This window comes from Gallus gallus, chromosome 34 (genome assembly GCF_016699485.2).
Source record: "Gallus gallus isolate bGalGal1 chromosome 34, bGalGal1.mat.broiler.GRCg7b, whole genome shotgun sequence".
Taxonomy (NCBI): Eukaryota; Metazoa; Chordata; class Aves; order Galliformes; family Phasianidae; genus Gallus; species Gallus gallus.
In genome coordinates, this window is record NC_052565.1 from 1,765,480 (window position 1) to 1,788,801 (window position 23,322).

At 54.7% G+C, this 23,322-nt stretch overlaps 1 protein-coding gene across 3 annotated transcripts; it reads left to right on the forward strand.

The window, feature by feature from the left end:
• The first annotated feature begins 93 nt into the window (after positions 1 to 93).
• Positions 94 to 22,627, forward strand: SARNP (SAP domain containing ribonucleoprotein). 3 transcript variants are annotated; one of them, XR_005842346.2, is made up of 11 exons: positions 94 to 164; positions 633 to 732; positions 979 to 1,025; positions 2,195 to 2,262; positions 3,606 to 3,657; positions 5,761 to 5,834; positions 6,112 to 6,140; positions 6,532 to 6,557; positions 7,310 to 7,378; positions 8,064 to 8,267; positions 19,625 to 19,720. XR_005842346.2 is itself a non-coding variant. In NM_001031324.4 (11 exons), exons 1-11 carry the CDS (start codon positions 129 to 131, stop codon positions 21,145 to 21,147), a joined length of 633 nt encoding a protein of 210 aa, NP_001026495.1. In that variant the 5' UTR covers positions 94 to 128; the 3' UTR covers positions 21,148 to 22,627. The 3 variants fall into 3 exon arrangements, 2 of the variants coding, with proteins under 2 accessions (NP_001026495.1, NP_001383293.1); NM_001031324.4 differs by lacking the exon at positions 8,064 to 8,267 and adding an exon at positions 21,106 to 22,627 and having other exon boundaries at positions 19,625 to 19,714; NM_001396364.1 differs by lacking the exons at positions 7,310 to 7,378; positions 8,064 to 8,267 and adding an exon at positions 21,106 to 22,627 and having other exon boundaries at positions 19,625 to 19,714.
• The last annotated feature ends 695 nt before the right edge of the window (positions 22,628 to 23,322 follow it).

Here is a 23,322-nt window from a genome sequence, read left to right on the forward strand (position 1 = left end):
GAACTGACCAATCGCAAGAAGCGGTGTTGAGCCGCGGTTTGAAATCACCCGTTCAGAAAGCGCAGCCGTGATTGGGCGGTGAGGTGCCGGCGGGGGCGGAGCCGGCAGCGGGCTGTGGGGGCGACAAGATGGCGGCGGAGACTGTGGAGCTCCACAAGTTGAAGGTAGCGGCGGCCGCTCCGCCTCTAACGGGAGCCCTGCGGCTCGGGCATCGCTTCTTACACGCGGAGGGCTTTGCTATACTTGGGCCGTGGCTCCCGACGCCGCCGGGTGCGCTCAGGTCCCGGGGCTGCCGCCGGTAACGGGGCTGTAGGGGAGGTCGGGAGGCCCCGGCGGCGCTCGGGTGCTGCGCTCTGCCCGCGGGGCCGCGCTCTGCTCGGCCTCGGAGTGTCCCGGTGCCCTCTGCGAGGCCTCAGTCCCCGCCTGCAGTCTGTGGGCGCCGGGGGTGACCCTGGGCCTGGCCGCGTTAAACCCGTGAGTGGGGAAGGAGGAGGAGGGAGTCGGAAGGACTCCTTAAAAAGGGAGTTAAAAATGGTGGCTTTACGGTACGTTATCGCATCTCGTGTTTCTCGGGGTGCTTGTGCGTGGTGAGCGAATCACGCGTGCTAATGGATGCCTCTCCTTCCCCGCAGTTGGCCGAGCTGAAGCAGGAATGCCTCGCCCGTGGGCTGGAGGCGAAGGGCAACAAGCAGGACCTGATCAACAGGCTGCAGGCCTACCTGGAGGAGCACGGTGGGTTCCCGGGGCCCTGCGGGGTCAGAGTGCTGGCATTCCCACCCCCCCCGTGGGCACTTTCGGTGCTGTCGGTGGTGAGAGAGCCCCCAGGCTTCGGCTTTTGTGTGGGAGTGCTGATTGGGAGTGCTTTGCTGCGGCATTGCTTCTCAGCTCCCTGTTTCATCAACGGGGCTTTAGCTGAGAAGCCGAAGGTATCGCTGAGTTATCTGTATCGGCGATTGATCTGTTGTTTTTCTTCTTTAGCTGAAGAAGAAGCAAACGAAGAGGATGTTCTGGGAGAAGAAATAGAGGTAGAGCTGCGGGCCGGGCTGTTGTGCTGGCGGCGTGCGGCCTCTGGGTGGCTGTGTTGGGCATTGCTGGGCGAGAGCAGTGCAGTGAGCAGCAGCAGTGCAGGAGCTCTGCTCTGTTTAAAGCACTGCTGGGCTTTGCTGTTGGATCTGAACCGGTTTTGGTGCTGGAGGGTCAGCGCTGCTGTGTTTGCATGGAGAATGTATGAGTGCATGGTGGTGGTGTGGGGGGGTTTCTGGGAGGGCTTGTGGTCGTGGTACACGGCTGCTGTTTCACAAGGGGGAATGCTGCCTCTTTTTTCAGCAGGCTGTTGTTCTGTGTCAGTAGGGGTGTGTTGTGTTCTTAGTAAGGAATCCCTAACACCGAACTGGGTGCCCTGAAAGTGGGCAGAGCTGGGCTGCAGGAGGGAGTGAGCCTCAGAACTGCAGCTTTATGTTCTGGGAGGTGCAGAGATCCCGTCTGGAAGAGCGCGCTCTGTGCTCAGAACACCAGCAGAAAGCAGCTCTGCTGCTCAGCACACAGCTCTGCAGGGATGCGTGCAGTGTATGGGAGCTTTCTCCTGTTGTCTGTAAAGTTCATGGTGGGAGAAGTGAAATGGGCCTTATGAGAGGAACGTGAGACACCGAGCGTGAGCACCGTGTGCTTCTGATGCTCTTTGCTGGTTCTGCTTGCAGGCTTGAGAATGTCTCATTTGGGATAATTTCCTAAGCCCGTGTATCCCAAACTTTTTGGCAAGGCTTTGGGGGCTAAAAAGAAAAGGGGGGAAAAAAAAAAAAGAGAGAAGAATAAACAATTCATGCCCACGAGATTGCTCATATCCTGGTAAATGGAGGCTGTGAGCACCTAATATTGCTTCCCACTGCACGCTTTGCCCTGTTGGGCAGAGTCAGATCCCACGGGGGGGAGGAGGAGAGGAGATTTCTAACACACAAACCCTTCAAGTGGGAGACAGCAGCATAGGGAGATCAGCTGCTTGGGTTCCCTGGTGATGTGTGGTCCTACCAGCTGCTCCAGCATGAAATTCAGAAACCTATGGGCACGTTCAGGCTGAACTGCAGGCACATTGCCTCTGAGAACCCAGAAGACCTGGTGCTGCCCTTGCTGTGATGTTTTGCTCTCGCTCAGCTGGCCGGGATGCTCTCTGACCTCCTCCCAACTCATTGCTTTGCAGGAAGAAGAGCAGAAACCAGCAGAGCCACCCACCAAAGTAGAAGAGCCTCCTGTAAAATCGCCTGACGTGTAACTATCCTTTCTGCATAGTCCAAAGCAAAACCTGTGGGGAGTGCTGTAACACGAGAGGTGCAGGGCAGGGGAGAGCTCTGCCTGCCCCAGATGCTTGCAGGCTCTTTTCAAGGCTCTGTGAGACCATCCTGTGGCTGGAGGGGCTGCAGCAAGGGGAGCTGGAGTTCTGTGGCCTGATGGCTTTGCTGGGGGAGCTGTGTGGGAGCCCTCAGCGCGGGGAGCGCGCCTGGCCCCAGCCAAATTGCTTCCTGTGAAAGTGTCATTAAACCATTACTACCTTTCAGGGCATAAAATGAGAAACCTGTCCAGGAATCTGGAACAAAAGCAGCGCGTTTTTCTAAATGGGAGACCTTAATGAGGCTGGCTGTGACCTACTGTTTTATGGGAGTTTTTTAGAGGAGGATGATGCTATTTCGTTTAGCCTGGGAACTTCCGAACTTTGTCTCTTCCTCCTTTGTTTTCCCCCCTCGAGCCTGAGCTCTGTTTTCTGAGCATAAACTTTAGAGCACGCCCACTCCATTATATTTTTGTTCGGTCTTTTTACTGGTCCTGCTGTTGTCAGCTGCACATTGTTCAGGAAGTGTGTGTTTGAAATGGAGCCTGAGCCCGGGACGCTGGTGCTGACCTGGGGAGAGCTGCCTGGGGCTGTCCCATGAACTAGAACAGAATGATCCTTTGTATTTCAGGGCCATAAAGGAATAAAGCTTCTCGGGGCACGCAGTTGAGACTTTGGGCTTCTAACAGGAGCTGAATGTTGCCCTTAAGAGCTTTAAGATGTGCAAGAGATTGTTCCTGGCTATGCAGATCTACAGCCTCTTGCCGTAATACCCACCCCACGTGCTCCTGCAGCACCCCACTGAAATTGCAGGGATGTTTCTCGTGCCTTAAACAGAGCTCGTTCTCTCTCCAAGCCTATGTGGAGAATAGGTGTGAGTGCTGAGGTGCTGAGGGTGGTTCTTGTGTGTGCTTTTGGGGCTTCCAACTCGTTTCCCATCATTGCTAAAGGAACTCAGGGGTGCTGTAGGCAGTCATTGAGCTAGGAGGAGAACTGCTGGCTGTGTCTTCACCAGTTCATTTGTTTCCTTACACACCTCAGACTTTACATGCAAGCTTCACAGACTTCAGACTCTAGCATCACTGTCAGGGCTCTCAGCCTGCTCCTGTAACAGGGATGCTGGCTTGGGGCTGCTGTCCTCTTGAGAACAGAGCCTCACTCGAGGTGCTGCTGGGTTCCCCAGCAGTGGGGGTTAGGAGGAGAACCCTGATCTCTCTCCCACTGAGGTGTGCGTGTGAAGCTGATGGGAATTCTGACTGATGTTTCTCTTTCCCAACACCTGTAGGAGCACGGAAAAGAAAGTAGTGAAAATAACGTCAGAAATCTCGCAGATGGAGGTAAGGTTCCTTCTGCTACCTCACCCTCGTCCCCGAGGTGTCACTTGGCTCCTTTGCTTCGTTCACAGTCTCTTTTGTACGTTGCTGAGGCTATGTCAGTGTTTCCATTGCAAACCGTTATTTTGGCGTGGTTAATTAAGTGGTTATTAATGACCTGTCCGTGGCTGTGGGCTGACATAGCAGCATGCTGACCCCACAGCACGTTCCATTTTGCTGTGATCTTCTGGAGTGCTTCTCTCAGCTGTCTGGAGGTGCATCCTTCCTTGCTGCCCTTCCTGTTTGCCCCCAACCACCACTGACCCTACATCGATATTTCCAACTTAGAGACAAGCTGAGCTGCTCCTGGTGCATCCTTCCATTGCAGAAATGACTTAGTCTGATAGATCTGCACTGTCCCATTATAACTTCACTGCCTAAATTGTGCTTCCCTTCCTGCTGCTGGGAGCACGCAACGTTCCCTGCAGAGATCCCCATCTCTGTCCCTTGGGGCTTGCTGTAAGCCTGCTTGCTTCAAACACTGAACTACAAAGCTTTGCTGAGGGTATCCTTCAGGGAGTAATCAGTTTGGGAGACATTAACGGATCATCTCATCCTTATCTTCTGTAGCTTTGCCACTTGTATTTGCTGGCCTTACTTAAAACAAACACACTTAGAAGCCACTGATTCCTCTGGGAAAGCTTTGTGAAACCCGGAGTTTCAGGAATCTCACTCTGGTTCTCTAATCACACCCCCCCCATTTTAGTTTTCCACTCATGCTCTGTAAGAAAGCAGTCAGTATGAAAACATGATTCTTGTCTTCCTGCTGTTCACCGCTGCTTTAGAGCTCTAATCTCCTGTTTGGGACACGATCATTTCCACAGCAACCAGGGGGATGTCGCAAGCGGAGGATTATGAATGACCTCAGCTGAAGGAGTAATGAAGAGAAACATGGTATCTGGTGGAGGATCGATGTCCCCCTGTGATTCGGGGCTGCCCTTGGCCATAGCTGCTTAAAGAGCTCATTAACAGACCTGCTGACGTTACACTCTTATCCTTTGGTTGTTTTTTTCCTCCCCCCTCAAATTCCATAGAGCCAATTCACAGGAAAACCACTTTTTCTTTTTTCTTTTGGTGAGGCTGTGTATGAATTGGATGGCTTTCGGCATCGTTTAGATCTTTCAGAAGCACAGAGTTATTTTTCCATGCAGTGCATCATTGATTATTGCAGGTAGGCTGCTCCAGCTGTAGGAAATATTGACCGTTTCATAAAGCAAAGAGGCAGATCATGGCAGGGAGGCCCAACCAGTCATTGCCAATTGCCAAGCCTAGCCTTGTTGAGGCTATTTCTATACCGTACACATTTAATACTTCTAAACATCAGAACCCATAGGATTGACAGGAGAAGGTCTACATCTGGACATTACATCTCGTTATGTGATTACATCGATATTAACAGGGTTTGGTTTACCTGTTTTCCACAGTAGTTTCTCCCAGTAAATACTGAGATTTCATTCACTGATGGAAGGTCAGAGGGGTTATTTCTTTATGGGACGACCTGAGCTGTGTCGCCACTGCCTTCTTTTGGGCTGTTGATCCAGCATGGCTTTTGTGTGGCCGCCCATTCTTATGGGATATTTCTTTTGGATATCCTTCAAAGAGTGAGGATAAGGAAGTGTGCTTTGCCCTGAGCGGTGCCACATCTCTCTGTCTTTCAAGTGACTTCTCAGCTTCAGTGCTGACACCATTAGGAGTGGCATTCCTAATCCATCTTTTCCAAACATTTATGTTTTGATGCAGATGTTTATTGCTCTCAACGCTGAGCTTTTGGCCAAAGGAAATGTTTCCCTGAAAATCAGATCTGTTTCTCTAACCTCTAAAACACCAAAGGCATTTCTGGGCCCTTGTGTAATAATAAAATGTGAGATATTTCCTTTCAGCTTTGAAGGGGATTCGAATGTTTTCTTGGTGCACTTCTGACGTTCCCCAACTTCTCTGTGTCTCGGGCACGTGCACATGGAAGCGTTCGCCCATCCTGTATTAAGTCTGTGTGCCTCTTTCCATTTCCTTTCCGTAGACTTCGAGTCCTCACTCTCCTTCTCTGGATTCTTTTTCTCCCACCTCCAGAGAATGCAGAAGAGGGCTGAGCGCTTCAACGTGCCCGTGAGCCTGGAGAGCAAGAAGGCAGCGCGTGCAGCTCGGTGAGTCCCCCATCCTCACCTGGCACAGACAGCAGTCGTGTTGCTGTGGTGTGGCTCTTTTTCCTTGGAAATAAGTGAGGAATTGCTGTTAGGAGTCACTGTGGTAGTTCCATTAGCCAGTAATACCTTGCTCCTCTCGACCAGTTTGACCGAGGAACGCTTAAAGAAAAGCATTTGAAGGAAGAATTCATGCTGTGCTTACTTGAAGACTTGATGTGTTAGACACCCACCTCGTGTTTGCTTGGGTCTCTCACCGAGCTCTGTTTACTTTCTGCAGGTTTGGTTTGGCCACAGTTTCGACAAAAGGTGAGAAGGTGAAGCAGAACCAATTCATGGAGTGACCTTACTGCAAATATTTATTTATTCCTGGGAGAGAAAAAGTTGCTGGTGAGGCTGTCTTTGTTTTACCATCTGTCCACGCCCAGGGTTTCTGAGCAGGAGTTGTAGAGTTGGGATGGAAAGCATGTGAAAGGTCTTATGGGTGGGAAAAGCAGACTTGGGGATGAAATTTGGAGGCTCATCCTTGAGTGAATGGTATGGCAACTGGGAGAAATGGGACAGCAGTTCTTCACCAGTTGGTGGTCAGAGTGGTGTGTGCTTCCAGCGGTGCTGTGACTTTACTGCTCCTCTTTTCAGATAAATCACTGCTCCAGATGCTTGTTCTCTAACTGAGTTTTCTGTTTTCTTCTCATCTCAGGCCTCTCTGCAGACAGCAAACCTACGGTAAGAGATGCTTCTTGTTCCTAAATTTCCTCTGCTCAGGCTCTTAATGCAGCTTGTCATTTGTGCAAAGAAGTTCCTGCTTGTGGGAGTAAACTGAACCGTCAAAATGGTCCAAGAACAACATCTGTAGAGTGGGAGCTGATGGAGTTGCCTACCTGGATGTTGTGCTTGTATCGACTTCCAGGTTCCCATCCCTCTACAGTGTTTGGCAGGAAGATCCCAGGCAGGCTGGGTGCTCTGCTTGGTCAGGGCAGCTGATGAGATGTGGTTTTGAAGAGAGAGGGTCCGGCAACAGCTTCTTAAACTACAGCAGCCAGGGAGCAGTGACAGCTCTAGGAGCACTGGCGAGGTTGCCTGAGGGGCTTTGTTTGCTGTTTGTGTTGGCTGTGCTGCTTCAGGGCGGGTATCAGGTCCAGCAGGGCAGGTAATGGCCACAGCAGGGCAGGTAATGGCCACAGCAGGGCAGGTAATGGCTACAGCAGGCTCACGGGAGCAGCCTGAACCTGCTGTCCCTTCAGGAGAGGAGCACCAACCCAGCGTTTGTCCTTCGGTTGTCCTGAGCAGTCTGGGGCTGCTCCGTCTGGGTTCTGCCTTCAGGCCCAGCTTCCCAGCAGCACCAGCTGTGTTTTGGGGGAGCACAGCACTGGGGTTTTTCCCTGGGGGGTTGCAGCACGCAGTTTCTCCTGGCACAGCTTTCTCTCCCGCAACGTGAGCGACAGTGACTTAAAAATCACTTTCCTGTGTCTTTGTAGGTAAACATGGATAAATTAAAGGAAAGGGCTCAGAGATTTGGGTTGAATGTCTCTTCGCTCTCCAAGAAGGTAAGGTGCATTGGCCTCCAGGACTCTCTTTGCACCTCCAGAGGAGCCCAGGGCTCATAGCACGCAGCGGCCGTTCAAAGCCTCCTCACTGCTGGAGCTTTTACGTCGTGTTATTAATGCAGCAGTGTGGGCTCCGGGCCCCGGGGGACTCTTGTCAACATCATTTCCTTCATCTTTCCCTCTGTTTGTTTTGTGTGAGGCTTAATACGGTTTGGAGAAAGTTGTGACGGGTGAATAGAGGTGTTGAATTTTAAGGTTATGGGTCTGATGTGGACACGGGAAGGGAGGCTGTGTGGCAGGCTGTGTAATTGGTTTGTTTTCGGGTGTTTCTGTGTAAGTGCACATTTCTGATTGGGGGTAGAAGCCAGGTCTGTAAAGAGCAAGGTAATGAGCTCTCTGAAGAGAAGCAGGCTGGAGCTCCCTGGTAACTCTTTGAAGTACAAATGAGGTGAATTTTGGAGGGGGATGAATTTGCTCTCGAAGCTTTGGAGAAATAACCCCAAGCTTCTGAGCGTGGTCTGCCTCCAGTCCTTGTGTGTAGCATCTGATTGCATCGATACCTTTGTGTGCTGGGCAGGGAATGGGACAGGGGGACGTGGGGCAGGGCGTGCTGGGGACGCACGTGGCTGTGGTCGTTCCCTGGTGAGCCAGGAGAAGGCGAATGCAGCGTGTTTGGGTAAAACAGGAGGAAGGATAAATATAAATACGCTGAGATGAGCGTGGCATCCTGTGTGCTTCCTGACTGGAAAACAGCCCCGTCCCTCTTCTGGCCTTTACCAACCCTCGCGCTGCAGCACTGCTCAGAAATAGCGGGGAATGAAAACGAATTGTCCAGTGATAACAGCTGGGTGATGTTGGCATGGAGACTTCTCCTCTCAGTGTGGAAAGGGTAAGAGCTCGGGGAGGTTGATCTTCCTGCATCCCTGCGAAATGAGCCCCTCTCCTCCTCGGGGGGATGGATTTGACCTTTTTTGCTGCCTGGTTCTCTATGTATGAGCGTTCTGCTTTATTCCACCAGCCCTGGGAATTCACTGATGTAGAAAATATCTGGCATTGGAGGTCGCTGTTTCCCGCCCCCCCCCCCCCCCCCTTCCTTCCCTCCCCTGTCCCTTTGGGGGTGGGGGAAGGAGGGCAGTGCATTAAAGCCGGGATACATGGAGCTCAGGGTGAGAGGCTGCTCAAACATCATTAACCCTGTCACCAGGAGCTCCCATTTTTCAGGAGGAATATATGCCTTGTCAATGTTTTACGGCCGTGGCCTTCTGTGGGCAGGACTGCGTGTCCACAGCTCAACAACGGGGAGCAAAAACCCCAAACCCCAGGGCACAAAGTGGGGGCTCCCCGAGCTCCCTGCATGCTGCTGAGCTCCTCCTGCATAGAAGGAGCCTCAGCAGCAGGGCAGTGCCATGCCCAGGGCCACGAGCCCACTCAGCAGCTCTCCCTGCAGCTTCCCCACTCTGCCTTTGTGCCCACCTCGCTGCTCTGTGTCCTTTTATTCCTATTTTTTGGGGGGGGTTTGCTCCACCAGGAAGTCGAGTTCACGGGCTTAGAAGTGGCTTCTCCCACTGAGCGGAACACACTCGCATTCCTGGGAGGAAGATTATTGGTTACTTTAATTAGCTGGTAGCATTGTGCTTCCCACCTGGGTGTTCTTTATGGCTTTTCATTACGGGGGAGCCTGGTGGTTGCGAATGTTTACATGTGTCTTGGCAGGTTTTTATACCGTGTGTTGCAGCAAAAAAAGGAAAAAAAAAAGAAAAAAGAAAAAAGAAAAAAAAAAAAAACCAACCCAACTTTACAATAAACCATTGTCTCCACGGAGCCACACTTCATTTCCCATTCAAATTGGTTTGGGGAGGGGTAGGGATGTGAGGGGGAGAATCGTAACTAAGGGGGGATTTCAGCCCCGCTGTGAGCAGGGAGCAAATGCAGAGCTGCGTTAGTGGCTGTGAACTCATCTGTAGCTTTGAACCACCCTCCCCCCCCACCCCCCCCTTCCCCCTCTGTTAGCCCTCTGGGGTAGAAATCTTTCAAGTTGAAAATCCTCTTCCTCTCTGCCCAAAGGGGGAAGCGAGAGCGCAGCGCCGGAGCAGGGCATGGAGCCGGGCTGCATGGGAGCAGGAGAGGCAGGTGCTCATTTGTCTCAAGGCAGCACGGGGCCATCAAATTAATTTATAAAATAAATCAAGCAGGCGTTTATCTCCCCGTAGCACTGACTCTCCCCTTCGAGGCCTCCTGTTAAAGCGCACGCTCTTCTGACCCGCAGCTCCCATCCCTTGACTCCTGTTAGCTGTACTTAACCCCCCACACTTGTAAATGTTCCCTCTCTGCGGCAGCTGCTCCCTGTGCCGCTCCGGCTCCGCTCCCCAGGGGAGGATGTGGAGCTTCGTGTTTTATATGCAGGGTTGGATGCTGCAGAGGGGGTTGCCCACTCCGTGGCCGTGGTTCAGAAGCATCTCTCCAAGGGGATGCTTTGCTCTTTATGTATAAAATAGTCTCATAAGTCTCCCGCTGCGAAAGCGCTGGCACCAAATGGATGGCGAGAGCCCCTGGGATAGCATAAAAGCTCTGTTTGCCACCTTTGTGTGACATTATCAAATACCTTCCTGGATCCGAACAGATGACCAAAATAATTGGCTTTTCTATCTCCTCCTTGACGCGGAGGTCTCAAACTGCCTCGCAAAGCAATTAGCTGATTAACCCTCCTCTGTTTGAGGCCGGCCGTGGGGAGGTGAAGCTGGGGGGGGTCATCGGGAGTCCGGAGCGCATCCCTGGGCTGCAGGGAACAAAGGATCCCAGGGGGGATGTGCGCTCCCAGCCCCGTTCTCACCATCCCCGGGTGACTTTTTGGATAGGACGGGGGGTTCTGTGCTGAGGGATGGCCTCAGCAGTGCCTTCCTGGCTACGTGTCCCCATGGGGAGCTTCAGTTGTGTTCGCAGAGCTGCCAGCCTTCCATTTTGCTGCTGGCTTGCAGCAACACGGGGCTATGAACAGCAGCGACAGCGGCGGGCGAACGTGGCTGGGAAGAGTTAACGTTTTAATGCGTCCATCAGTCACGGCTGTAGGTTAACACTGCTTTAATTCTCGTTAATGAGAGCTTATTTCTCATGCGGCAGCTGAGAACCGCTGTGCGCAGCGCTGCCTGCTATTAGCCAAGGAGAGCTGGCCTGCTGCTGCCTGACGTCGGCGTGGGGATGGGGGAGAGCAGGGGGGGGGCAGGAGAGCAGGGAAAGTTGTGTGTATACAAAACACCGAAAGGAGAGAGGGAGAGAAAACAATTGGCTGAATTGTTTGGCTTCCAGCAAGCCTTGCAGTAACGTGCTGAGGGGAGGAATCCTTTTCCCTGGAGAGTTGGGTTTTGTTTTTTTTTTTCTGCCTGCCATCTCTCCAAACAACCCCTGCCAACCTCTGGAGGAGAAACAACCGCCGGGGAGGAGTTGGTGGGGAGAAGTGCTGATGTTGGCAGAGAGGGAAGGGATGGGTGGGAGAGGAGGGTTGCTTCTGGCTGACCCCAGGGACGGTGCAGTCCGGTGGTGACGTGTGCCGGCAGCCCTGAGCAGTGTGATTGATTCCTGTGGTCGGTTTGTCCTCAAGAAGTGAGTCTCGCTGTCTCCCCTGCTCGGCCTGGGAGGACCCGTGTAGCCCTATGTAATTTTCTTGCCCTAAACTTCTCTATTTCTGGCTGCTGTGGGCTTTGTGTTGCTCTGCTCTGCGCCTTCTGTGCTGGGACACGGAGCGGAGATGAGCCTGCTCCTCTGGCTTGGAACCCAGGCCCTTCTCTTCCACTTCTTAATGTTTTTGGGCATCTTAAGAGCTGCTTTAGGTAATTTCCAGAGGGTTTTCTCTTTCCCTCTGAGCTGGACCAGTAGCAACTAAAGCAGCTGCATTTAGCGGGGAGGAGGGAGGGAGGAGGAGGAGGGTTGAAAACTGCCTTCATTTTACTTGTTAAAGAAGAGCTAAAACACGTTGTATGTATTTGCACGTTAGAAAAACTTTTCAGCAGGAAGCAGAAAGTAGGTCAGAATAAAAGAATGCAGCCAGAAAGCGTGCAAGCGGAGTCGGAATGGTCCCGGTGCAAAGCAATGGCCCTCGCAAGGAGCGTGCTGCAGGCTGACAGCAGTCCCTGCAAACTGCAGGAATGCTTCTGGAGGGATGAGCAGATGGCTCGGAGGTGTTCGGTGCCTTTTGGCATCGGTTGTGCTGAACAAGTGGCTGGGAAGGGTGTGCATAGGAAGGGAAGCTTCGGTCTTAGAGGGATGGAGCAGCGCGGGGTCATTCCGGCTGCAGTGCTTCTGCAGGTAAACGCTGGCAGCTTCCGTGGGAGGATTTATGGGAAGCCTTGGAAGGCTCCGAGGCTGCTGGGGAGCTTTGGCTGCGTGCAGCACCGCGTGCCCTCACCGTGCTGATCTCACTGCCTCTCCTTCCCCCCCCCCCCAGCCCCGCACGGCGACGTCACCCCGAGCAGAGCAGCTGAATGCGGCCTGCTGGGCTAAGATAATGGGAAGTGACAAGGTGAAGAATAGTGCTGGCAGCCGTGGGCGTTGTGGTGTGAGGGTGCTGCACGGCCCCTGCCCCCTCCTGGGCTGCCCTGGAGGGAGCTTCTGCGTCGTGGCGTGGGGTGTCTGTGTGCACCCCGTGCTGTGGGTGGGTGTGCAGTCCGGTTTCTGCGTTGAAGTCCTGCAGCTGAGCCACGGTGCAGATGTGGTTATGGGACAGAAGGCTCAGCAGAGCCCGAAATGGACCCAAAGGACGCTCCCCAGGGCTGTAATCTGGTGGGAAGTAAGATCTGAGGTCGCGAGGCAAATGTGAAGACGGAGCAGACTTTATTTTTGGTCCTTTTGTGGGTTTTTATTTGAAAGACAAAGCAACAGTTTCCCCAGGAGAGGCTGTGGCATTCTCTGCTGGCACAGTGACCTCTGGCCAAGGCAGTGCAATAACCCCCCCTCGGGTGCAGGGGATGCATTGTGGCTTCCAGCCCCTGGGCCCTGTGGTCCAGCCGGTGGCATTGTGCAAGGAAAGGGAGGTCTCTTCTTTCCTAGAAGGCATATTCCCTTGTGGACTTCCAATAACTCCAAGCTGGTATGCAGGGGAGAGAATAACATTGTGGGTTTGTTGCTAGAAGGAAGAAGCTCGCTGCAGTCCTATTGAGCTAGAGGTCACAGAACCGTGGGATGCTTTGGGAGGAACCTCACAGATCATCTCATCGTGCACTGCTCCTGTTTTGGTGAATGAGTCAGGCTAATAGGATGCAGTGAGATGGAGGTGTGACACTCAGGTGTGTTGTGGGCAACTACCAGCAGTGCTTTCCAGGTGGGAGAAGTAATGGTGCACTTCCAGGTTGGCTGTGCCTGTGGGGCTGTGCTGAGCTGCCCTGTTCCTCTGAGAGCTCCCAGTGTTCTGCTGCCTCCGTGCACATCAGGTTCTTCCTGTTCTGCTCTTGGTTTTGTTCCTTATCTGCCAGACGTGTGAATCCTGGACCTCCTGGCTCTGCAGGGCAGCGTCGTGCAGGGTGCTGGCTTCCCCATGCATCAGGCAGAGGTGGTGCTGCCCTTGTGGTGGGCAGTGGTGCTATAGGAGGAGCACGCATGGCCAAGTCATAGAATCACAGGATGGCTTGGGTTGCAAAGGACCACAGTGCTCATCCAGTTCCAACCACCTGCTCTGTGCAGGGTCGCCAACCAGCAGCCCAGGCTGCCCAGAGCCACATCCAGCCTGGCCTTGAATGCCTGCAGGGATGGGGCATCCACACCTCCTTGGGCAACCTGTTCAGTGCGTCACCACCCTGTGGGTGAAGTCCTGAAGGCGCAGTGCTGTGGGCAGGAGCAGAGCTGGGTGCTGTGTGGGGATGGTGTGGTTCCTCAGAGACTTTGCATGCTCAGCATTTCCCCATCTTGTTGCAGAGCCTGTGCTCTTCTCTTGCCTTTAAGTGGAAATTCGGGTTGCTTGCGCCCGGAAGAGCATCTCATGCCCTTACACAGCTGATAGCTCTGTGGTTTTTGTTATCTCCTCAGTGCTCTCACAATACCATATGCTGTTTTCTCTGCCCTTGCCCCAGGCAGGATGAAAACTCAGCCCTCAAAGACGCCCTTTACTTCACTCCCCATAGGAGCGTGGTTTTGGCACACAGTGCCCTCCCAGGTCCCCGTGGCACTGCAGGACCGTTCCCCAATCCCTGCTCTGGGGGGGGGGGAAGAGCTGTTGTGAAAGCCCAAACCCAGCAAGCACAGCACTCAGCCGCCCTCACCTCCGTCTTCTGCGGACTCTGCAGTAATTTGGTGTTTACAATTACCCCTTTCTCAGCTCCCCCCCCTTCTCCCCCCCCCCCACCGGCCCTTTGCTCACACTGACACACACCCACGATGTCATTTTTAAAAATAAATGACGAGAGAGCTGCGAGGGGTCAGCAGGACTCCTGATCCCATATTTATCCCTGGTGCTGTCTGAAAAGGATTTGCGTCCCTAACAAACCTTTAGGGAGTGGCGAAGGGCTCGCTCCAAGGGAAGACAATGCTGGGGGGGACTCTCTGACCTCACTCTGTCCAGTCATCTGGTTCTTCATTGGTCCCTGCTGTGAAACAGAACTTAGCTTTTGTCTGTAACACAAATACATCTTTTCCCCACCCCCCCTTTCCCCTTCTATTATGGTTCAATCAATGATGTCATTATGTGTGCCATTCAGTGGCTCTTGAACCATTTGGCTGCAGGAATTTGGAGGAGCAGCCCAGGAAGAATGGCAGCACTGCTCTGCTCCCGGCCCTCCAAATCTGCTGGGACCTCAGCAAGAGGAGCAAAGTCACATTCCCCTTAACCCCTCTGGGCTGCAGAGGACAAAAGTAAAAGCGATCCCGAAGCCCCGTGGTGTGCACGGAGAGCGTGTGTGTGCAGAGGGGGAGAAAAAGGGCCCTGAGGAATGTTTGTGCTGAATTTGACTTGGGGAGGTTTTGCTGACGATCCCCTCCTTAACATTTAATCCGTTTAATTAGGATCACTTGGGCAGCTCCTTCTGCTGTTGGATGGTTAATGGAGCTGCAGCACTGAGCCTCGGTGGCTTTTGGTGGGGATGTGATGCTGATGCTTGTAGGAGCAGCAGAGAAATGGGGCTAAATGCAAGCAGTCAGTGCTCTTGTGCCCTAAAAAGCATCCCTGGTCTTACTGATGGAGCTGACTTGTTTGCAAACCCTCTACGGTCATGGCAGAGCTGGTGGTTCCCTGCTTTGCAGCATGGAAATGCAGGCTGTGTGCGCTCAGAGCCTCTGAGCAATGCTTGGAGCTGAGCTGCAGGTTGCTTAGGGGCTGGTGCACCTTGTCCTGTGCTCTGGCTGCTGTTGTTTCAGGGCGTAAAAGTATTGGGGTGTTCCTACGGAGCTGTGGTGGAGGTGAGAATAGAGCCTCTGGGCTGCTGCTGTGTTTTGGGGGCACAGATGGAGCAGATTTCGGGGATCTGCTGGAGCCAAATCTTTGCAGAGCAGCTGTGCTTTCTCCGGATTCCCCCTGGAGCTCTGTGAGCACCTCCAGCTTTTAGCAGCAATGGAGAAACCAAATTAAGTGACCATAAAAGATCAAACATAAGGTACTTTCGGAGGGCCTTCAGCCTCTGCCTTTTATCTCTTCTGCTTGAAAGAGGTCCGAAGACTTTGTAGCGTGTGGAGGTGCTGAGCATCCCTGCAGGTTCCTCTGGGCAGCGCCGGGTGAAGGCTGTGTGTTCCCATTGCTCAGCTGTGCTCAAACCTCTGCAGTTTGTTTTCCTGCCACTTTGCAGTGGGAGATGGCCCTGCTGTAGGCTTGGGGTGCTCTGGGTGCTGCCGTCTGTGCAGTGCCATTCCTGTAGGGTGGGTGAGCGCCCCAAATCCAACCCTGGGACACCGAACGTCTCCGCGGTGCTCCATCCTCACCTCTCCGTGCAGCACAGCTTCAGCTGTGTGCTCTGCTCCTGGAGCCAGCAATGGGCTCAGGGCAAAGAGGGGCTCAGGGGAAGGTGGGGCTCAGAGCAAAGGGGGGCTTGGGGGAAGGTGGGGCTCAGGGCAAAGAGGGGCTCGGCCAAGTGGGGCTGCTCTGCATCCCCTCCACGGCGCCTTTGGTCTCTCTCCAAACCCATATTTCACTTAATCCTACTGAACCTTTTACATCTAGGATTAGTGAGCACACACCTGGCTGCCCAGGCCCTGCACTGTTTGCATGCAAAGCCTGCAAACTGACCCCAAATCAGCTCCGTAAGGGACAGAAGTGCCGCTCTGCGGTCACCATCCCTCTGCCCACCCTTGGGCACACGTGTGCCTGACCACATCCCCTTTCTGTGGGAGCATTCCTCTCCTTTTGGAGAGGCTCCCTGCAGCTTGAAGGCACTCATATGGATCTGAGAGCACCCCCTGGGCTGGGGATGTGGCTGTCAGATCCTGCTGCCCCGTGGCGTGCAGGGAAGGGTTAACGCAGCGGCGGTGCGTTGCCGTTTTTGTGCTTGTTGCCTTTGAATAGAACAGATTTTTTTCTTCTTCTTCTTCTTCTTTTTTTTAATCTGGGGCTAATGTGCAATTCAAATGGTGCTTAGGCATCGCCCGATTGCTCCTTTTTAATAACAGCTGGACTCTTTTGGGGGGGGGGGGGGGGAACCTGCCCGGTGCCAGGCGGTGTCAGCGCTGCCTCTGCTCCCACTATCAGCCCCACACATCCCAGTGTAAAAGCCCTCCTGCCCCAAGCAAGCCAGCTTCGTGATGGGGGGAGCATCCGCGAGCACCTGGAGATGCCATTGATCGAAAGCCAAGAGATGAAACTCCCCTTCCAGGGCCTTTTGCTTCGTGCTGCACCTGAACCGCTTCTCCTTCGCTCCGCCGTGTGGCATTCCTGACATGTCAGTCCCACCTCTGACGTCCAAGTGGAAGAATGCTTTTCAACTCCGCCGCTGGGAGCTGCAGGTGCACTCTTAGCACTTCCCTGCGACTTTTCGGCCTTCCTCCCCCGCTGCTCCCATTTGGGGCTGAGCATAAAGCCGGGGCTGTGAAACCGCGGCGCTCTGACGTGGGAGAACCTCCGTTCTGCCCTCCCCACCCGTGCCGGGGTCAGAGCACAGCACTGTGATTGCACCTTTCCCTGGGTAAAGCTGGAAGAGATGAAGGCGTTGAGCGTTGGTCCGTAGGAACAGCAGGCATTGATCCGTGCTGCTCTCATTCATTGCTATACTGTGTGCCTCTCTGGTGGGGAACCACTTTGGGTTCAGCAACTGAAGCTCTCGAATTCTTCCACCTCCTATTAACAGAGCTCTTTGAAGAGCGGTTCAGCCCTAAGCGTGTCCCAGGAAGCTACAGAAAGCTGTTTGCAGGTGGTGGAAGGCAGCAGGCAAAGCTTCCCCTCAACTTCAGGTGCCTCTGTGGATCAGCTCCTTCCAGGGAGGGCAGCAGAGGGTGTGCAGAGCATCCCTGCCGTCGGCCACGTGTGTCTGTGGGATGCATGGAGGTGAGATGTAGGGGGGGGACGCTCCAGAGCTGTGCTGGATCTGTTTTCCGTGGGGTAAAGGTGTGCTTAAGGCTGCTGACGTGCACAGAGGCACTTCAGTCTGTGTAATTGGAGTGGCTGTGGACGAGCTGTGCTTTTTAGGAGCCATCCCTGTGTGCCAAAAGGCATCAGGGCTCCTCTTGTTTGGGTGTAAGGACACTGATAGGGGCTTTTGCTGCGTGTTCCCAATCCAAGTGGAGCTCTTTGGAGAGGAGAAGGCTCTGCCCAGAGCACTGAGCTGAGCTCCAGCTGCACGATGTGGGGCTGGAGGTGGACGCTGCACTGAGCCCGGATGGTGCTCAGGACCTCGGGGTGTCCTGTGGGCTGCAATGGGGATCCCACACCTTCCTGCCCCACGTGGCTCCTGCGGGATGGAGCCTGCACAGAGAAACAAGCAGGAGAAATACATACATGGAAGCAAATCTCAAGGAGGTGCTGGGTGACAGCTGCACATCCCACGATTGGAGTGTTCCTGAGAATAAAACCATCGGTTGCTGTCATTCACCCTCTGGGTATGAAATTGGAAGCCCAGTTACCCTTGAGTGTTTCATAACCTTTACCTTTTGGAGGTCAAGGCCGTGTCATCATTAATCTACCGTCGCCTGAATGCCCCGGGGCTCTGCTTTTCATCCCCCCTATCCGTCATGCTGCTGCGGGATGCAGGAGGGTGAGCAGAAGGGCCCACGCTGTCCTCCCTATGAGGACGGGAGGGCTGAGGATGTCCTTATGGAGCCTCGTGGCTCTCCTTCCCCGTTTATGATGAGGATTCTCTGGGCTTCACCTGAAGATTCAGGACCGTTTCCTCCTGGGGATGCTTTAAGCTGTTGAGGAAGAGGTGCTGTGGCCTCGAGGAGTTTCCATGCGTGGAAGTCGGACACGTGGAGCAGCTCCTGTGTGTTGCTCCCCTTCCCAGAGCCAGGCTTCGTTTCTCCTCACCCACGATGAGCCTCATCTCGAAGCACACACGTGGAGCTGCAGCTGCTCATCCACGTGCCTGCAGCCTGGATGCTGAGACCTGGCCGTGGGGACCCACTGGGAGGGGTTTCCCCTCTGCTGAAGTTGGGCGTTGGAGGCGATCGGAGCTGAGCATCCCCACCAATCCCACTCCACCCGTGCTGGGATGCTGCTGGCGGCTCCTGCTGCCAATGCAGGTATCCAGCTGTGCTCCCTGCCCGGCGATCTGCTCCATCCACAGGGCAGCAGTGAGTGCCAGAGCTGCTCCCTGCGCCATGGTAACCATTAATTAATGCCTTTTGGCTTTTAAGTCTTCCAGCAGCAGGGGCTGTGCTTCTCCCAGGAGAGGAGCGAGCCCATTCTCAAGCATTTCCTTCCAGCTTTTTGGGAACAAGGAGCGTAAGGACGAGCACTGACCCCGGGTAGAGCAGTGCTGAGGTCCACCCTGGAGCTCTGCAGCCCCCACTGCCCCATCTCTGTGCTCACTCTGGTTCCAGCTTGGGGGTCTGCAATGAGACCCAGGGCTCAGGATGGACACAGCGCTGAGCACAGCACAAATATTTGGGTTCTCCCTTCCTTCCTCTTCACCAGGGCTCAGCAGAGCCGTTTGCTTTGTCCTTGGCTCAAGCTCTCCTCCTCTTCCTCCCCCCCCCACCCCCCCCTCGCCCTCCTTTTTTAGACAAACTACAAAATAACGGAGTGCAAAGGGACCGAGCCGAGGAATAGAGAGGTTAGAAAATAAATCTGACACCCTGCCTGAAAGGTCAGCTTTCCCCACAGATGCTGGTGCACCCATTTGCACGCCGGAGCACGGCCTGGGGGCGCTGCCAGGGGTTGATAGATACAGAGATAGCGGCGTTTTGATAGAGGTAATTTTCCTCGGCTGGGTTTCAGCACCCCATGAATCAAAACCTGTCAGCGAGAAGCCAGAGATGGAGTGAAGTTTATTGTACGTGTGTTTGCATCTGACACTGTTGTGCTAGGGGGTCAAGTGAGCCAGATCATTAGGGCCGTGTTGATTTAGGACGATGGTTGCACACTGCTTTCCCTGCGGGGCAGTGCTGGAAGCAGGAGGGGGGGAACGTGGTGGGCTTCCCAAAAGCAGAAGGAAACCCCACACTGTCCAGCAGCCCCATCAAAGCTGCAGCCCTTGGGTTGCACTCTGCCTGCGGTTGGGGGGGGGGGGGCTTTTGGGAGCTGATTTTGGCACCGTGTGGCTGTGGATGGGGGGGGGGGGGGGTGGTTGTGGGGTTGGGAGAGGGCTCTTCTTTGTAAGGACTGTATTTAGAAGCGGTGCCCTTGTGGGTTTCGTGCTGCCGCGGCATCACCTGCAGCAGTGGGATGCAGTCGAGGGGGGGGGGTGGGGGGGGGCTGAGAGCTGCGAAGTGCCCTTAATGATAGGGGAAATTGTAGCAGTGCTGCAAAGCAATTAGGCAGCCTGGAGAAATGGGCTGAAAGAGGCACGAAAACAGCCGGAGCCAGGAATAAATCCCCAGAAAATGGATGCTCCGAGGCTTTTACAGGCTATGATGGCTTTGGCTATTAGCTGTGATCAGGACATCAGTGTGGGTGATGGCAGCAGAGGTAAAAAAAGAAAAAAGCCTCCGGTTTGTGCTGAGAAACGGAGAGCTGAGGGCTGTGGGAAACATCTGCAGGGGTCTGCTGGATATTCAGCGTGTCTGAGGGGGTGGCCTTGCCTGCTCCAGCTCCTGGCGGTGGGTGAGGGGAGGGGGACGTGGTTTGCCACCAAACGGCCCCCCAGGGCTTTGTCCCCCGCCTTAAATCTACTCCGTTCTCTGTGCCAGAGCGAAGAGGATGAGAAACTGAAGAAGAGGAAGGAGCGGTTTGGCATCGTGACGAGTTCAGCCGGGGCTGGAGCCACAGAGGACACAGAGGTAAAGGCCCAAGAGGTGGACAGCAGCCGTGGGGACCCCTCAGCTGCCATTGGGCTCCCACTGAGCTGCTGCCCTATCAGCCCCACGGCCGTCAGCACTGCAGCCTCTGATTCTGTGCCTGCCTGGACCCAATCTGTGCGCTCCCCTTCCCTGTGCTCTGCAGTTCCTTGTCCTGGCTGCCCCTGAACCCTCTGCTTCCCTTTGGGTGCTGCGTTCCAGGCCTCGAGGATCAAATCCCTGCAGACCCCAGAGCGTAATGAAGGCTGCAATGCTGTGACCCTATTTCCAGCTTCCCTCCCGCTCCGCCCCTCGGTGCATCGGTCCTCTGTGTATCTGACCCATCTTTTAAATCCATCACCTCCTCGGGGCACTTGTGTGCTTTCTCCTCTATTTTTGTGCTGTGGATTTGTCCCACTCTTCATGCACGTTATGCAGCTCCTGTGCTCGATATGGGGTCGGTGCAGCTGGAGGGCCCCAAACTCCATCCACAGCACCCACGGACAAAGAAAGGGACCCTTCGGGCTGGGGAGGACCGCTCGTTAACTAACGAGCAAAGCAGCACAGGGCGAGCTGCTGCAACCAGATGGCTGCTGGGTCCCCACGCAGGGGCTGCAGCTCCCCAGGAGGGGACTGCAGCGTTCAGGTGGAGCACATGGGGGTGATGGGGGGGGGTGTGTGGGGGGGTTATTTGCAGCCCCAAGCATGGGAGAGTGAGCCCCACACCGAGGGGCGAGGGAGTCCCTGCTTTTCCGTTAGGTCACTCCGAGATTGTGCCTGGAACAAAAAGGGCTTTTGAGTGGTATTGTGTGCACTCAAATGCACCTTTCCCCTGGAGATTCTTGATTAGGGCTTCTGTTGCCCCGGGGCTATTTATCCTGCTAAAAATTAAGATTTATACGCCTCTCGTGTAGCAGCTTAAAGGCATATCCGAGAGACGCAATAGTATATTTAATGCATTTTAGTGTGTCCCTCTCACCTTTTCCATGAATAGGAGAGTGTTAACCCTTTGCCCTTTTACATTTCCCACCTCCCCACTGCCTGGAAGGGTTTCGAGGCCTCTGAAGTACTCATTGTTCCCAGCTCAGCCCTTTTGTAGCGCGTTGCCAGCACAATGCAGTGACTCCAGCAGCACTGTATCTCAGGCACTGTATATTTCTGCTCCTGGATTTGGGGCTCTCTTTGTGCCGGGGGGGGTAGAAGAGGGGGGAGGCAGAAGAAAACCTTCAGACCCCTTTCCTTCACCCTGGCTCTGTGTCGGTGCCCTTCGGAGGGGGCTGAAGCTGCACTGCTTTGAGTATCAATGCCAAACCCTCAGCAAATGCTCCATCAGATCGCATGGGGTTCGCTCCTCTTGGCCTTCAATTCTCTCACGTTTGCTTCATTTCTTGCAGGCAAAGAAGAGGAAAAGAGCAGAGCGCTTCGGGATCGTCTGATGCCGGCCCCTTCCAGCTGCACCCTTTGCAGTGTGCATCCTGAGTGCGTGAATCCTTCCCTCTTCCCCACCTCCTCTCACCCTCTGTTCCTCGGGTTTTAGCGTTGAGTAGATAGGGACCCCCCCCCCCATAGTCGTATGATTGTGTTACTTAACCCTTTCAACTCACTCACGTTTTCAAACAACAAACAAGTAGGGCAAAAAGAAGGAGCTGTTCTCACTGTGTTTTTGTCAGCCCGGAGCCCTGAGGTGGGAGCTGCTGCCTTCCCTGTGCGCTGCAGGGCTCGTGGAGCCCTCACTGGTTGCTTTTCTGGAGTGAAAGTTGACATTTGCTGCTAAGCAAGCAGCTGCTGCGGCCGTTGGTGGCTGCTGTTTGGGTGCTGTCCCATCCGTGGGTCCTCTCCCCTCCTTGTTTTTAAGGATGGGAGAACACAGCAGGCAGAGCAGCTCTCACTGCCCTCCTCAGCGGGGTGAAGCTAATGGGAACTGTCACGGCCAGAATTGCCAATTAACCTTAAATCAAGATCGGTGTCCTAAAACGAGGAGCAAAAAGTAGCCGTGTGTTTGCAAACAGAGCCCGCTCCCATGGCTCCCTTTAGGTCCTCCGCACACGTTCCTTCAGCTCAGCAGTGCATTTCTCTCCTAAAACAACAACTGCTCCTCCCAGCCGTGTGCTCTGGGCTTCACATTGCCCTCTGTGTGCTCTGGGCTTCACATTGCCCTCTGTGTGCTCTGGGCTTCACGTTGCCCTCTCTGTGCTTCAGAACCGGCTGCTGCCCAGCTTAGCGTTGCAGAGAGGCCCCTCTGCTCCGAAGGGAGCCGGACCAACCGTGAGCTCTGCCTGCCACCCTCCTTCCCCAGGAGGATCCTCTCCCATTGCCCTCAGTGCAGCTCCGTCCCGTGGCTGAAGTCCTTCTGCTGTCTGAGGACCCCACTGAAGTTGTAGGGTTTGTATTTCATCCCGAAGCTGTTGGCACCGCCCTCTCTCGGTTCCTTCGGACCCCGCGGATGCGCCCACGTGGAGCTTTCCAGAGGCCGTACCCGGCTCTCAACAAAGCAATACGTGTCTGTTTTATAATATCAAACTCCTCCGACTGCTCCCATCTCACAACGTGTGCCTTCCGCAGCTCTGAGCAATACCTGTCACCTTCACCCCCCACCCCACAGGACCCGCAGCTCCGGGCTCTGTAGGGTGGGCGACGTCCAAATGAACCGAAGCTCCCCCAACGCTTTCCTGGTTTAACGTAACAGCCGTACTCAGATGGTGATGAGGATGATGATGAGGATGATGATGAATTGTTTCGGGTTGTTGGGTTTTTTTTGGGTTTTTTTTTTGTATGTCAGATTTTGTAAGACGTGTTTTCTATTCGCCTCGTGCTCCTTTGGGCTGGTTCTTCGCTTGGAACGTTTTGTAGTGCGCCAGGGCGAACGCTGCATTTCATTCTCAGTTTCATAATAAAAAGTGCTCCTCCGAAGCAAAGCCAGGCACTGTCACTTTGATGTATGGAGCAGCTCAGGGCCGGAGCTGCAGCAGATGGAGCCCTGGCACAGTGTAGGGTCAACGGCCTCGGGGACGACTGCACCCACTGCAGCTTCTGCCCCGCTGCCTCCGTCCCCCCCGAGGTGGGCGCATGCAGTGGGACGGCTGGTGGTTCTCAGTGCCAGCAGTGCTCCCCGTTGGCCCGGGGGGAGCTGATGGGGAAAGACGGATCCTTTCGGTACCTGAGGCTTCGTAGCTTCTTTTGCTGCCTTTCAGCTGCGGAGCTGCTGCTGCCGCTGGGATGGTTGGACGTCACACTGCTGCTGCTGCTGCTGCTCCGGGAGCTGCAGGCTGGAGGTGGTCGGGTCCTGAGCCCTCGGGATGGGGAGGAAGGTTGGGCCGCTCCGCGCTGCGCATCTCCAGTAGCACTCAGGGAAAGCTGAGCCTCAGCGCCCGCAGTCTCATCCTCTGTCTCTTCTCCAGCCGAGCACTGAGCCCAGGGCTCCCGGTGCCATCCCCATCCGGAGGCAGAGCGGGATGTGGGGCAGCTCCCAGCCCCGCGCCCTTCTCCTTCCCACACCCTGGGGCTGCGTCCCCCTCCTCCCATCACCTCCTCCCCATTGCCCCTCCCCACCACCCCTCCCCACCACCCCCTCCTCACCACCCCCTCCCCTGGGGGCTGAGCTCCCCTCGTGG

Bases quoted from the DNA above. Each gene is read 5' to 3' on its own strand.
- SARNP (NM_001031324.4), top strand. From the start codon at position 129: ATGGCGGCGGAGACTGTGGAGCTCCACAAGTTGAAG. The intron at 3,658-5,760 runs GTAAGGTTCCTT...TCCCACCTCCAG, and splicing joins CAGAAATCTCGCAGATGGAG to AGAATGCAGAAGAGGGCTGA. The intron at 6,141-6,531 runs GTGAGAAGGTGA...TTCTCATCTCAG, and splicing joins GGCCACAGTTTCGACAAAAG to GCCTCTCTGCAGACAGCAAA.